A 12,258-nucleotide genomic window follows, 5' to 3' on the forward strand; every position below is an offset into this window, starting at 1 on the left:
GGGTTGGGTTGGGTTGAGTTGGGTTGGGTTGGGTTGGGTGCCCTCGCCTGACCGCTCCCTCGCCGCAGGGACCCCAACGAGCCGTCGGAGCGCGAGCGGCGCTGGCCGTCCTACACGGCGGCGGGGCAGAGCTACGCCCGGCTCAACGCGCGGCCACTCGCCGTGGCCCAGGGCCTGCGCGCCCAGGCCTGCGCGTTCTGGACACGATTCCTGCCCAAACTGCTCAACGTCACCGGTGAGGGACAGCGGGGACAGCGGGGACACCGGGGACACTGGGGGGATTGGGGACATTGGGGGCATTGGGGCGACACTGGGGACACTGGGGACACTGGGGGGATTGGGGACGTTGGGGGGACAATGGGGACACTGGGAGATTGAGGACATTGGGGCAACATTGGGGACATTGGGGACACTGGGAGGATTGGGGACATTGGGGACACTGGGGACACTGGGGGGATTGGGGACATTTGGGGACATTGGGGATGTTGAGGACATTTGGGGCCGTTGGGGGACATTTGGGGGGCATTTGGGACACATTGGAGACATTGGGGATTGGAAACATTGAGCAGATTTGGGGACACGTTGAGGGCATTTGGGGACATTGGGGGGACATTGGGGACATTGGGGGGCGATGGAGACACTGGGAGATTGAGGACATTGGGGACATTGGGAGGACAATGGGGACACTGGGGGGATTGGGGACATTGGGGGCATTTGGGGACATTGGGGGGACATTGGGGACACGGGAACATTGGGAGGATTGGGGACACTGGGGACATTGGGGGGACATTGGGGGACATCCAGGTCACTGTGGGGGGATTGGGGGAAACACTGAGGACATTTGGGGACAATGGGGGGGGGACATTGGGGGTTTTTGGGGTCCCCAGCTCAGATTTGGGGCTCCACAGGGCCCATGGAGGAGGCGGAGCAGCAGCAGCAGCAGCGCCGGGAATTTTGGGTGGATTTGAGCGGGTTTGGGGTGAAATTGGATTTAGGGGATTTTGGGGCAGTTTAGGGGTTTTTAGGGTTTTTTGGGGAGGGGGGGGCAATGGGGGTTTTTGGGGTCCCCAGCTCAGATTTGGGGCTCCGCAGGGCCCATGGAGGAGGCGGAGCGGCAGTGGCGCCTGGAATTCCACCGCTGGAGCTCGTACATGATGCGCTGGAAGAGCCAATTCGAGCTCTACAGCCGCCAGGAGCGCTGCCAGCCCCTCTAGGACACCCCAAAACCGCCCGGGGCACCCCAAAAATCCATCCAGGAACCCAAAAAATCCTCACCCAGGATACCAAAATCCATCCAGGAACCCAAAATCCATCCAGGAACCCAAAATCCATCCAGGAACCCAAAAAATCCTCACCCAGGAACCCAAAATCCATCCAGGAACCCAAAAAACCGCACCCAGGAACCCAAAATCCTCACCCAGGAACCCAAAATCCTCACCCAGGAACCCAAAATCCATCCAGGAACCCCAAAACCCGCACCCAGGATACCCCAGAGTTCATCCAGGACACCCTAAAATCCACCCAGGACACCCTAAAATCCACCCAGGGACCCCAAAACCCACCCAGAGATCCCAAAATTCATCCAGGAACCAAAAAAACCTCACCCAGGACACCCTAAAATCCACCCAGGAACCCCAAAACCCATCTGGGACACCCCAAAACCCATCTGGGACACCCCAAAATCCACCCAGGAACCCCAAAACCCACCCAGGACACCCCAAAACCGCCTGGGGCACCCAAAAAATCCATCCAGGAACCCCAAAATCCAGGAACCCAAAAAATCCAACCAGAAATCCTAAAAATCCACCCAGGAACCCCAAAAATCCACCCGGGACACCCCAAAATCCATCCAGGAATCCTAAGATTCACCTGAGAACCCCCAAAATTCACCCGGGAACCCTAAAATCACCCTGGGACACCCCAAAACCCACTCAACACCCCCAAAATTCCCCTGAACCCCCCAAAACCACTCCCAGACACCCCAAAAGAGCCCCGGACATCCCCAAAAATTGACCCCAAAATCCCCAAATCAACCCCAAAACCCCCAAAATTCTCCCCCAAAACCCTCCAGGACCCCAGAATTGGGGGACCCCCCCAGCCCCAGTTTCGTCTTTGGTGTGACCCCAATAAAGGCTCAGACCCAAACCTGACTCATGGGGGGACCCCAAAAATGGGGGGAGAACCCCAAAAAAATGGGGGGAGAACCCAAAAAAATGGGAGGAAAACCCAAATTTTGGGGAGGGGGGGGACCCCAAAAATCGAGGCAGGACCCAAAACACGACACGGAGACAAATGGGGGGGACACCCCAAAATTTTATTGGGGGAGACAAAGGGGGGGGGTCCCCAAGTTTGGGGACGATCCCAAAATTGAGGGGGATTTGGGGACCCCCTAAGTTTGGGGGGTTCAGGGAGAAATTTGGGGTTTTTTTTGGGGTGGGGTCCAGGGGGTTTTGGGGACACCCCCCGAGTAATTTTGGGGGGTCCTGGGGGGGGGGCTCCGACTTCAGGCTGCTGGAAAAAAGGGGAAGGGGTGAGGGGACCCCTCCCCAAATTGAGGGGGAGCCCCCCCAAATTTTGGGGGTTTTTTTTTTGGGGTCGTACCCTGGTCGAAGTTCAGCTTCTTGGGGGGGGGGTCCCCAAATCCTTCGACGTCCACGAGGTCCCCGGGGGGGTCGGAGTCACTCGGGGGGGGCTCTGGGGGGGAACCCCAAAATTAACGGGGGGGACCCCAAAATTAATGGGGGGGTCCCCAAAATTAAAGGGGAGGGGCCAAAATATCCCAAAATTATGGGGGGGGGGGGGGTCCCTAAATTTAAAGGGTGAGGAAAAAGAGACCCCAAAATTGGGGAGGGGGAGGGGCAAAAAATCCCCAAAATTAAAGGGAAAATTAAATAATGGGGGAAAAATAAATAATATTAAATTAAGTATAAAATTAAATAATGGCGGAAAAGAGACCCCAAAATTAATGGGGGGGGGCCCAGAATTAATTGGGAGGGTTCCCCAAAATTAAAGGGGGAGGGGGAACACCCCAAAATTAAAGAATAGGGGCAAAGAAATCCCCAAATTAACAAAAATTAACCCCAAAAAAAAAAAAAAACCCCAGAATTCTTTACCTGCCACCTTCAGCTTCTTGCCGGGGGGCCCGGGGGGGTCGTGGGGGGCCCCCCCAGATCCGGGGGGGGTTTTTTCGGGGTCCCTTTTTGGGGGAGTCGGCGGCGGGGGGGGGCAGGGGGACCCCGCTGTCCTCGTAGGCTTTGCGCTTGGCCGCCGCCTTCAGCTGCGCCCTGGGGGGAATTTTGGGGTTTTTTTGGGGGGTTTTTGGGGTTTTTTTTTGGGGGGGGACACCCCAAAATCTCCCCCCCGGACCCCCCCTTACACCGTGCGGTCCTTGATGAGGGCGCTGAGGCGGTTCAGGTCCTCCCCGAATCGGGACACGGCCCCGCGGAGCAGCGCCAGCTCCGGCTCTGTCCAGCGGGACCTGGGGGGGACCCCGCGGGTTTTGGGGGGGTTTGAGGGAATCTGGGGAGGTCCTAGAAAGGTCTTGGGGGGGTTTGAGGGGGTTTTGGGGCTATTTGAGGGGGTTTTGGGGGGATTTGAGGGGGTTTTGGGGGGTTTGAAATCGGGACACCGGCCCCGCGGAGCAGCGCCAGCTCCGGCTCTGTCCAGCGGGACCTGGGGGGGACCCCGCGGGTTTTGGGGGGGTTTGAGGGAATCTGGGGGGGTCCTAGAAAGGTCTTGGGGGGGTTTGAGGGGGTTTTGGGGCGATTTGAGGGGGTTTTGTGGAGATTTGGGGGGGTTTTGGGGCGATTTGAGGCGGTTTTGGGGGGTTTGAAATCGGGATACAGCCCCGCGGAGCGGCGCCAGATCCAGCTCCATCCAGGGGGACCTGGGGGTACCCCGTGGGTTTTTGGGGGGTCTTGAGGGGTTTTGGGGGAGTTTGGGGAAGTTTTTGGGGGATTTGAGGGGATTTTGTGGAGATTTGGGGGGGTTTTGGGATGATTTGAGGGGGTTTTGGGATGATTTGAGGGGGTTTTGGGGGGTTTGAAATCGGGATACGGCCCCGCGGAGCAGCAGGAACTCCAGCTCCGTCCAGTGAGACTTGGGGAGTTTTGGGGAGATCCTGAGAATTTTGGGGGTATTTGAGGGAATTTGATGGGTCCTGGAAGGAATTTAGCAGGATTTTGGGGTGATTTGAGGGGGTTTTGGGGAGATTTTGGGGGGTTTGGGGGTGTTCACGTCCTCCCCGAATTGTGACACAGCCCTGCGGAACAGCACCAGCTCCAGCTCCATCCAGTGAGACTTGGGGAGTTTTGGGGAGATCCTGAGAATTTTGGGGGGCGATCTCAAGGATTTTGGGGGGCTGGATGGAATCTGGGGGATCCTGGAAGAAATTCTGGGGGGTTTTGGGGCAGTTTTAGGGGGATTTGGGGGGATTTTGGGGGGTTTGAAATCAGGACACAGCCCTGCGGAGCAGCGCCAGCTCCGGCTCCATCCAGTGGGACCTGGGGGTTTTTGGGGGGAATTCTGGAAATTTTGGGGGGGTCCCCGGAGATTTTGCGGGGCTGGATGGAATCTGGGGGGTCCTGGAAGAAATTTTGGGGGGGTTTGGGGGGAGTTTTAGGGGGATTTGGGGGAATTTTGGGGGTTTGGAATTGCAACATGGCCCCACAGAGCAGCAACAACCCCCTCAAATCCCCCATGGGGACCCCAAATTTCACCATAGGGACCCGAAAACCCATCCAGGACCCCCCCAAAATGACCTCAAACCCTCCCCAAATCTGCCCAGATTTCCTCCAAATCCCCCCATGACATCCCCAAATCCTCCCTAAATCCCCCCAAACTCTCCCCAGATTTTCCCAAATCCCCCCCAGATTCCTCCAAGGGACCCCAAACCTTCCAGGACCCCTAAAACCTCCTCAGATTTCCCCTGGGGACCCCAAATCCCCCCAAAATCTCCCCAAAATCCCCCCAAACTCCCTCAAATCTTCCCCAGTTCTCCCCAAACCCCCCAAAATTTTCTCAAGCCCCCCCAGTTCCCCCCCAGATCCCTCCCAGTCATTCCCAGTCCCCTCCCAGTCATTCCAGTCCCCCCCCAGTCCCTCCCAGTCCCATTTTAACCCCCTCCAGTCCATCCCAGTGCCCCCCAATCCCCTCCCAGTCCCTTCCCAGTTTGATCCCAGTCCCTCCCAGTTCCCTCCCAGTTTGATCCCAGTCCCTCCCAGTTCCCCCGGTTCCCCTCACCCCGCGGGGGAGCTGTCTGTCCCCGGGTGCAGCTGCATCGTCAGCTCCCCCAGGCGCGTGAAGGCGGCGCCGGCGGCCGAGAAAATCTCCCCGACCTGGAACGGCAAACTGGGAGCACTGGGAGGGACTGGGAGGGGACTGGGATAAACTGGGAGGGGGTTTGGGGGGAACTGGTGGGGACTGGGTTATACTGGGAGGGACTGAGGGGAACTGGGAGGGGATTGGAGGGCACTGGGAGCCCAAACTGGGAGCTGGACTGGGACCAGTAAAACCCAGTGAACCCTAAACTGGGACCAGTAACAGGATCTAGATCCAAACTGGGAGCAGTGAAACCCCAGTGAACCACAGACTGGGACCAGTAACAGGATCAAGACATGAACTGGGAGCAGTATGAGAATCAAAACCCAAACTGGGAGCAGTAAAACCCCAGTGAACCCCGAACTGGGACCAGTAAAACCCCACTGGGACCCAAACTGGGACCAGTATCAGGATCAAGACCCAAACTGGGACCAGCAAAACCCCAGTGAACCACAGACTGGGACCAGTAAAACCCCACTGAGACCCAAACTGGGACCAGTATCAGGATCAAAACCCAAACTGGGACAAATAGCGCCCGAACCCGTCGGAACCTTCCATGGCAGCCACTCTCCCCACCCCGACCCCTCACGGGAACGGACCGGAAGTGGCACCGAACCGGAAGCGCCCCCCCGTTCCCAACCCCCGCCCACCCCTCATCACATTCCTCAAAAACAAAAACCCCAAAAATTCCCAAACCCGCCCAAAATTGCCCAAAATCCCTCACTTTAGTGGATGCTGACGTCATGGCCGCCCTCCCCGGCCCCTCCGGCCGCCGCCGCCGCCGCTCCGGCTCCTCGATGATGGCGGCGGGGGGAGGGGGACGCTCGGCCCCGCGCGTCTCGCTGGTACCGCCCTCACGAAGCCACGCCCCTTTCACCTCATTGGTCAACTCCACTTAAACCCCGCCCACTTCCGCCTCCCGCGGCCGCTCCGTTCCGCCGTCTCGATGATCCTCAACCTCCAGCACCCCCAAAATCGCCGTTTTTAACCCAAAATCCTATTTTCCTCCCCATAAATCACCGGCGCGATCCATCCACAACAACTTCCTTTATTATCCGAGCCCATCCGCGCTTCTCTGCGGCGTTCAGGGCGGGAGAAAATTGGTCCTCCAAAGGCGGGTGGAATGTGGGGTTTTTTTGGGGGGGTGAAAAAAGGGATTTTTTTGGGGTGAAAAATGGGGATTTTGGGTCTCAGCGCACCATGTACTCCTTGCGCTTGTTGAGGCGGGTCTGGCAGAGGGAGAAGCCGCCCAGCAGCGCGTAGAGCCCCGCGGCGATGAAGCAATTGTAGCTGACCTGCTCGTACAGGCGGTAAATGCGCTCGGGGCCGCTGGGGGAAAGAGGAAATTCGCATTTTTTGGGGTGAAAAAAAGGGGATTTTGGGGTTTTTGGGGAAGTTTTGGGGGGTTTGAGGGGGTTTTGGAGGAGGGATTCTGGAGGATTTAGGGATTTTTGAGGGGTTAGGGTTTTAGGATCCCCCTTAAAAATCCATAAATTCTCCCCAAAATCTCCAAATCCCCAAAATCCCCTTCAAAATCACATCCAGGACCCCCCAAAATCTCCCCCTAAATCTCCAAAATCCCCCCAGGACCCCCCACATCCCCCTCAGGACTCCCAAAATTCCCTCTAAACTCCCCCAGAACCCCCAAAATCTCCCCAAATCCCCCCCAAATCCCCTCCAAATCCTCCTCAGGACCCCCAAATCCCCCCCAGGACCCCCCAAATCTCACCCCTTGAAGTCCTCCTCAGTGAAGGGCACGTCCTCGATCAGCACGGCCGAGTGCACATTGAAAAAAATGCCCAGCAACACCTGGGGGGGAATTTGAGGGGTCCTGAGGGGATCTGGGGGGAGTTTGGGGGTCCTGAGGATCTCTCAGGGGGATTTGGGGAGAATTTTGGGGGATTTTGGGGATCCTGGGGGTTCCTTAGGAGGATTTTGGGAGGTCCTGAGGAGATTTGGGGGAATTTTGGGGGTCCTGGGGGGTTTTGGGGTGGCCTGAGCTGCTCCACCCCCCCCCAAATGTGGATTTTTTGGGGGGTGGGGGAGGGGCCGGGGGTGACTCAGGGGCAGCTGAGGGGAAGTTGGGGGGTGGGGGAGGGGTTTGGGGGTTTTTAAAATTATTTTTGGGGGGTGGGGGTTGGGTCTCATCCCCGTTTTAGAAAGTTTGAAGCCCCCCCCCCAAATATTCCCCACCCTCCAGGACCCCCCCCCCCCAAATTCCTTCCCAGTTCCACAAGGACCCCCCCAAAAAAAACCCCAATCAGTCCCACAAGGATGCCCCAAATCCCTCAGGACCCCCTCAAATTCCCTCCAAGTCCCCCCGAAATCTCTCCAGGACCCCCCAAAATGCACTTTTAACCCTTCAGAACCACCGAAAACCCCTCTGGGACCCCCAAAATCCCACAGAATTCCCCCCAAAATCCCTCCTGCCCCTCACGGCCCCCCCCATCCCCTCACGGCCCCTCAGAACCCCCCTCAAACCCCCGTCAATCTCCCCCAAACTCCTCTAAAAACCTCTCAAATCCCCCCCAAAACCCCTCCTAGACCCCCAAAATCCCTCAGAATTCCTCCAAATCCCCCCCCAGAACCCCCCAGCCCCTCAGGGCCCCTCAGAACCCCGCTCAAACCCCCTGACAGCCCCTCAGATTCTCCCCAAAATCCCTCAAATCCTCCCCAAAATCCCCTTTTAACCCTTCAGAACCTCTTCAAACCCCTCGGAATCCCCTATAATCCCCCCAAAACCCCTCCAAGACCCCCCAAAACCCATAAGAACACCCCAAGATCTCTCAGAATTCGCCCAAAATCCCTCCCGCCCCTCACGGCCCCCCCCATCCCCTCACGGCCCCTCAGGGCCCCTCACCAACATCACGACGCCCCAGGCGCTGAGGACGAGCCCACACGCGGCCATTTTGGGCCCGCAGCAGAGCAGCGACACCATGGCGAGCTCGGCGAGTCCCTCCCGCCGCTGTTTTTGGGGTGTTTTCGGGTTTTTTGGGGGGTTTTGGGGGGTTTTTTTTCGGATATTTCCGCGAGCGCGCAGCGCCCCGTCCGCTTGTGGCTGCTGCAGGGCCGAGCCGGCGCAGCACGCTGAGGCCACGCCCCCTCTTGCGAAACCACGCCCTCTTCCGCGAAACCACGCCTTTTTCGTTTAGCCACGCCCGTTTCAACAAGCCACGCCCCCCACGGCGGTTCCATTGTCACCCGCGGGGGGGGTTTGATTGGTTGTTGGGCGGTTGGGGGGGCGTGGCCGGGTCGTTTGGCCACGCCCACCGGGTGCGCGCGTGTCCTCGGCGTCCCCTGGGTGTCCCCTGGGTGTCCCCTAGGTGGCCACGCCCTCTGGTGACGTCACACGGGGTGTCCCCCGTGTTTCCCCCCCCCCCTCCCCCCGGGGAGAATCAAATTTCCAAATTTGGGGCTCTGGCCCTTTAAATTCCCCTCCCCCCATCTCGAGGTCACATTGAGGTGACATTTCGGGGGGGGGGAGGGGCTAAAAATAACCCCGGGCACGCGCCCGCCCCTCCCCCACCCTCCTGGGGACCCCAAACAAAACGGGAGTGGGGGGGGAGGGGCGGTGACGTCATCCACCCCTCCCAAATTTCTATTTTAGGGCAAAATCGCGGGAATTGGGGGGAGGGGAATTGAAGGGGGGGAGGGGCGGGAATTTGGGGGGGGGGTCCTGGGTGGGGGAGGGGTGGATCAGGTGGAATTGAGGGGGGTCTCTGGTGTGGGGGCGGGGCGAGAATTTGGTGGGGGGGGGTCCCCTGGGGTTGGGGGAGGGGATGGGAGTGAAATTTGGGGGGAGGGGAGGGGCTGGAAATTGGGGATGGGGGGGGCTTAAATTGGGGGTCCCTGGAGAGGGGGAGGGGCAGAAAATGGGGGAGGGGTCGCGGGTGGGGGGAGGGGTCGCATGAAGCGAGGGGGGCGGGGCGGGGTCACCCCAGGCCTTTCCCCTCACCCAACCCCACACAAGGAAAGGATCGGGGGTGGGCGTGGCTTTTTTGCGGCGGGCGTGGCCACTGGTGTGGGCGTGTCCTTAGCCAAGCCCCGCCCCCCCTTCGCCCCCCGGAGCCTCCGCAGAGCCCCCGGGACCCCCCAGGAGCCGCCGCCGCCTCCCGGAGCCGCCGCTCGGCCCCTCCCCCACCCCCCCCGGACCCCTCCCCCCCCCCCACCCCCCGCTCCGACCCCTCCCCCACCCCCGCGGCGAGACCCCTCCCTTAATTAATGACCCCCGGCTGACCCCGCCCGGGCCTTAATGAACGCTAATTAACGCTGGGTTGGCGCTAATTAACTCTTTATTAGCGCTGATTAACGTCCTGATCCCCCCACGCGACCCCCCGACCCTTAATTAGCCCCTAATTAATCACTAATTAACTCCCTGACCCCCCCCTCCGGACACCTGCCGAGCCTTTATTAATCCCTAATTAACTCTTAATTAGAATTATTTATCTGTAATTAACCTCCTGGTCACTCCCGATCCCTAATTAACTCCTAATTAATCCTTAATTAACTCCCTGCCCCTCTCCGGACCCACCCCCGAGCCTTAATTAATCACTAAGTACCTCTTAATTAACCTTAATTAATCTCCTGGTCACCCCCTCGAGACTCCCCGACCCCTAGTTAACCCCTAATTAATCCTTAATTAACTCCTTACCCCTCCTCCAAACACCCGCTGGGCCTTAATCCTAATTCACCACTAATTATCCCTAAGTAACCTTAATTACCCCGATCCACCCCACAGAACACCTTTTAATCCCTAATTAACCTTAATTAACCTCCTGATTCCCCACCCTGGACCCCCCCCCGACCCCTAAATAACCATTAATTAATCCCCCAACCCTTAATTAACCCGCTGACCTTAATTACCCCCTAATTAACCCCTAATTAACCCTCCCACCCCTCCCAGCAACCCCCCCAGGGGTCCTTCATTAACTCCCCGCCTTAATTAATTTACTAATTAACTAATTAATTAATTACCGCCCCCATGCCCAGGGGGTTCCAGCAGATCCAGGAGGAGGAGGAGGTACGGTGGGGTTAATTAGGGGTTAATTAAGGGTAATTAGAGCTTAATTAGGGGTTTATTAGAGGTTGGGGAGTCCCGGGGGTGGGTCAGGGGCTTAATTAAGGATTCATTAGAGGTTAATTAGGGGTCGGGGTGTCATGGTGGGGAGAGGAGGTTAATTAAGAGTTAATTAGAGGTCTGTGGGTCCAGGAGGAGCGTCGGGGGGGTCCCGTGGGGGAGGATCTGGAAGTTAATTAAGGGTTAATTAGGAGTAATTAAGAGTTAATGAAGAGGAGTCTGGGGTGTATTGATTAAGCATTAATTAGGGGTTAATTAGGGGTTAATTTGGGATAAATTAGGGGATTATTAGGGGTTAATTAAGGGTTAATTAGGGGTCAGGGAGGGTCCTGTGGGGACCGATCCGGTACTTAATTGGGGCCTAATTAGAAGTTAATTAAGGGTTAATTAGAGGTTAATTAGTGACTAATTCGGGGTTAATTAAGGGTCGGGGAGGGGGGTATCCGGCAGGTAATTAGAGCCTAATTAGAAGCTAATTAAGTGTTAATTAGCAGTTAATTAGGGATAAATTAGGGAATAATTAGACATTAATTAGGCGTTAATTAAGCCTCAATTGGGGGGGATTCCCGCCCCTCGCCCACCCCAATTTTCCCATGCGAATTTTCAGCCCTATCGCGACAGGGGGGGTGGGGGAGGGGCGGATGTCGCGACAGAGCCTCGTGAGGAGGTGGGGGAGGGGCCGCGGGGGGCGGGGCGGGGGTGTGAGGGGGGTGGGGCAGGGGTGGGGAACTTTGGCCACGCCCCCCTCATCCGACCCTGCCCCTCCCCCACCCTCGATTTCCCCTCCCCCACACGGAGACCCCCAATTCCCGCCCCTCCCCCACCCACCCCAGGACCCCCCGATTCCCCCTCCCCCAATTTTCCCCCCCCCCCCCCCCCGGATTTTGGGGGAATTTCCGGCGGATTTTGGGGTTTTTGGGGGGGATTTTGGGGAATTTTTGGCGTGGATTTTGGGATTTTTGCGGAGTTTTTTTGGGGGGAATTTTTGGCATTTTGGGGGCGCCTCAAAGGGGAGGGGGCGGGGCCTCAAAGGGGAGGGGGCGGGCTTGGGGCAGGGGGCGGGGCCTCAAACGGGATGGGCGGGGCCTAAAAAGGGGAGGGAGGGGCAATTTGAGGGGGATTTGGGGGGATTTTTGTGAGGGTTTTTGGCGATTTGGGGGCGATTTTGGGGAATTGTTTTGGGGATTTTGGGGGAGATTTTTGGGGAGATGTTTTTGGGTTTTGAGGGATTTTTGGGGTGAATTTTTGGGATTTTGGGGTGGAGTTTGGATGAATTTGGGGGAGATCTTTTGAGGGGATTTTTTTGGGATTTTCGGGGCAAATTTTGGGGGAATTTTTTGGGACTTTGAGGGGATTTTCAGGGTGATTTTGGGGGAGATTTTTAGGGCATTTTAGGGGTGATTTTGGGGCAGAATTTCGGGGATTTTTTAGGGGATTTTAGGGGTGATTTTGGGGGGGAATTTCGGGGATTTTTAGGGGATTTTAGGGGTGATTTTGCGGGGGAATTTCAGGGATTTTGGGGGCAACTTTTGGGGGAATTTTCGGGACTTTGAGTGGATTTTCGGGGGATATTTTAGGGGATTTTAGGGGTGATTTTGCGGGGGAATTTCAGGAATTTTCAGGGGATTTTAGGGGTGATTTCGGGGAGAATTTCGGGGATTTTCAGGGAATTTTAGGGGTGATTTTGGGGAGAATTTCGGGGATTTTCAGGGAATTTTAGGGGTGATTTTTAGGGGAATTTAGAGGGGATTTTTAGGGGATTTTAGGGGTGATTTTTGGTGCGGATTTCAGGGATTTTTAGTGGAATTTAGAGGGGGATTTTTAGGGGATTTTAGGGGTGATTTTGGGGGAATTTAGAGGGG

General features: G+C 57.1%; 3 protein-coding genes across 6 annotated transcripts in view; 1 reads left to right on the forward strand and 2 right to left on the reverse strand.

Moving 5' to 3' along the window:
• ACHE (acetylcholinesterase (Yt blood group)) overlaps positions 1-1,401 on the forward strand; it is an 8,269-nt gene extending 6,868 nt beyond the window's left edge. The window contains exons 3-5 of one of the 3 annotated variants that reach the window (XR_011677411.1): positions 69-235; positions 1,093-1,283; positions 1,364-1,401. Coding sequence is in view for 1 of the 3 variants with exons in the window: in XM_071419085.1 (XP_071275186.1) it covers positions 69-235; positions 1,093-1,214 (289 nt within the window). In the remaining 2 variants the exon portion in view is untranslated. Of the gene's footprint in view, positions 1-68; positions 236-1,092 lie in introns of all 3 variants that reach the window. The other 2 variants (XR_011677410.1, XM_071419085.1) reach the window with 2 other exon arrangements.
• An 892-nt stretch (positions 1,402-2,293) lies between these two features.
• BACC1 (BPTF associated chromatin complex component 1) lies at positions 2,294-6,209 on the reverse strand. Of its 2 annotated transcripts, none has more exons than XM_071419086.1 (6): positions 6,044-6,209; positions 5,242-5,336; positions 3,377-3,478; positions 3,114-3,284; positions 2,602-2,694; positions 2,294-2,508 (listed from the first exon to the last, which is right to left on the reverse strand). In XM_071419086.1, exons 1-5 carry the CDS (start codon positions 6,062-6,064, stop codon positions 2,679-2,681), a joined length of 405 nt encoding a protein of 134 aa, XP_071275187.1. In that variant the 5' UTR covers positions 6,065-6,209; the 3' UTR covers positions 2,294-2,508; positions 2,602-2,678. The 2 variants fall into 2 exon arrangements, with proteins under 2 accessions (XP_071275187.1, XP_071275188.1); XM_071419087.1 differs by having other exon boundaries at positions 2,294-2,511.
• Positions 6,210-6,351: 142 nt separating this feature from the next.
• Positions 6,352-8,449, reverse strand: RNASEK (ribonuclease K). The gene is made up of 3 exons (XM_071419088.1): positions 8,180-8,449; positions 7,049-7,128; positions 6,352-6,648 (listed from the first exon to the last, which is right to left on the reverse strand). Exons 1-3 carry the CDS (start codon positions 8,255-8,257, stop codon positions 6,510-6,512), a joined length of 297 nt encoding a protein of 98 aa, XP_071275189.1. The 5' UTR covers positions 8,258-8,449; the 3' UTR covers positions 6,352-6,509.
• Between the last annotated feature and the right edge of the window lie 3,809 nt (positions 8,450-12,258).

The sequence above is a fragment of the Agelaius tricolor genome, unplaced genomic scaffold (assembly GCF_023055355.1).
Source record: "Agelaius tricolor isolate 1412-34295 unplaced genomic scaffold, bAgeTri1.0.p SCAF_99, whole genome shotgun sequence".
Classification (NCBI taxonomy): domain Eukaryota; kingdom Metazoa; phylum Chordata; class Aves; order Passeriformes; family Icteridae; genus Agelaius; species Agelaius tricolor.

Coding starts and splice junctions, on each gene's coding strand:
- RNASEK (XM_071419088.1), bottom strand. CDS start 8,257: ATGGTGTCGCTGCTCTGCTGCGGGCCCAAAATGGCCGCGTGTGGGCTC. Junction 7,129..8,179: donor CCTGGGGCGTCGTGATGTTG/GTGAGGGGCCCT, acceptor ATTCCCCCCCAG/GTGTTGCTGGGCATTTTTTT. Junction 6,649..7,048: donor ACTGAGGAGGACTTCAAGGG/GTGAGATTTGGG, acceptor TCTTTCCCCCAG/CGGCCCCGAGCGCATTTACC.
- BACC1 (XM_071419086.1), bottom strand. CDS start 6,064: ATGACGTCAGCATCCACTAAA. Junction 3,479..5,241: donor ACAGACAGCTCCCCCGCGGG/GTGAGGGGAACC, acceptor GGTCCCCCCCAG/GTCCCGCTGGACAGAGCCGG. Junction 3,285..3,376: donor CTCATCAAGGACCGCACGGT/GTAAGGGGGGGT, acceptor AATTCCCCCCAG/GGCGCAGCTGAAGGCGGCGG.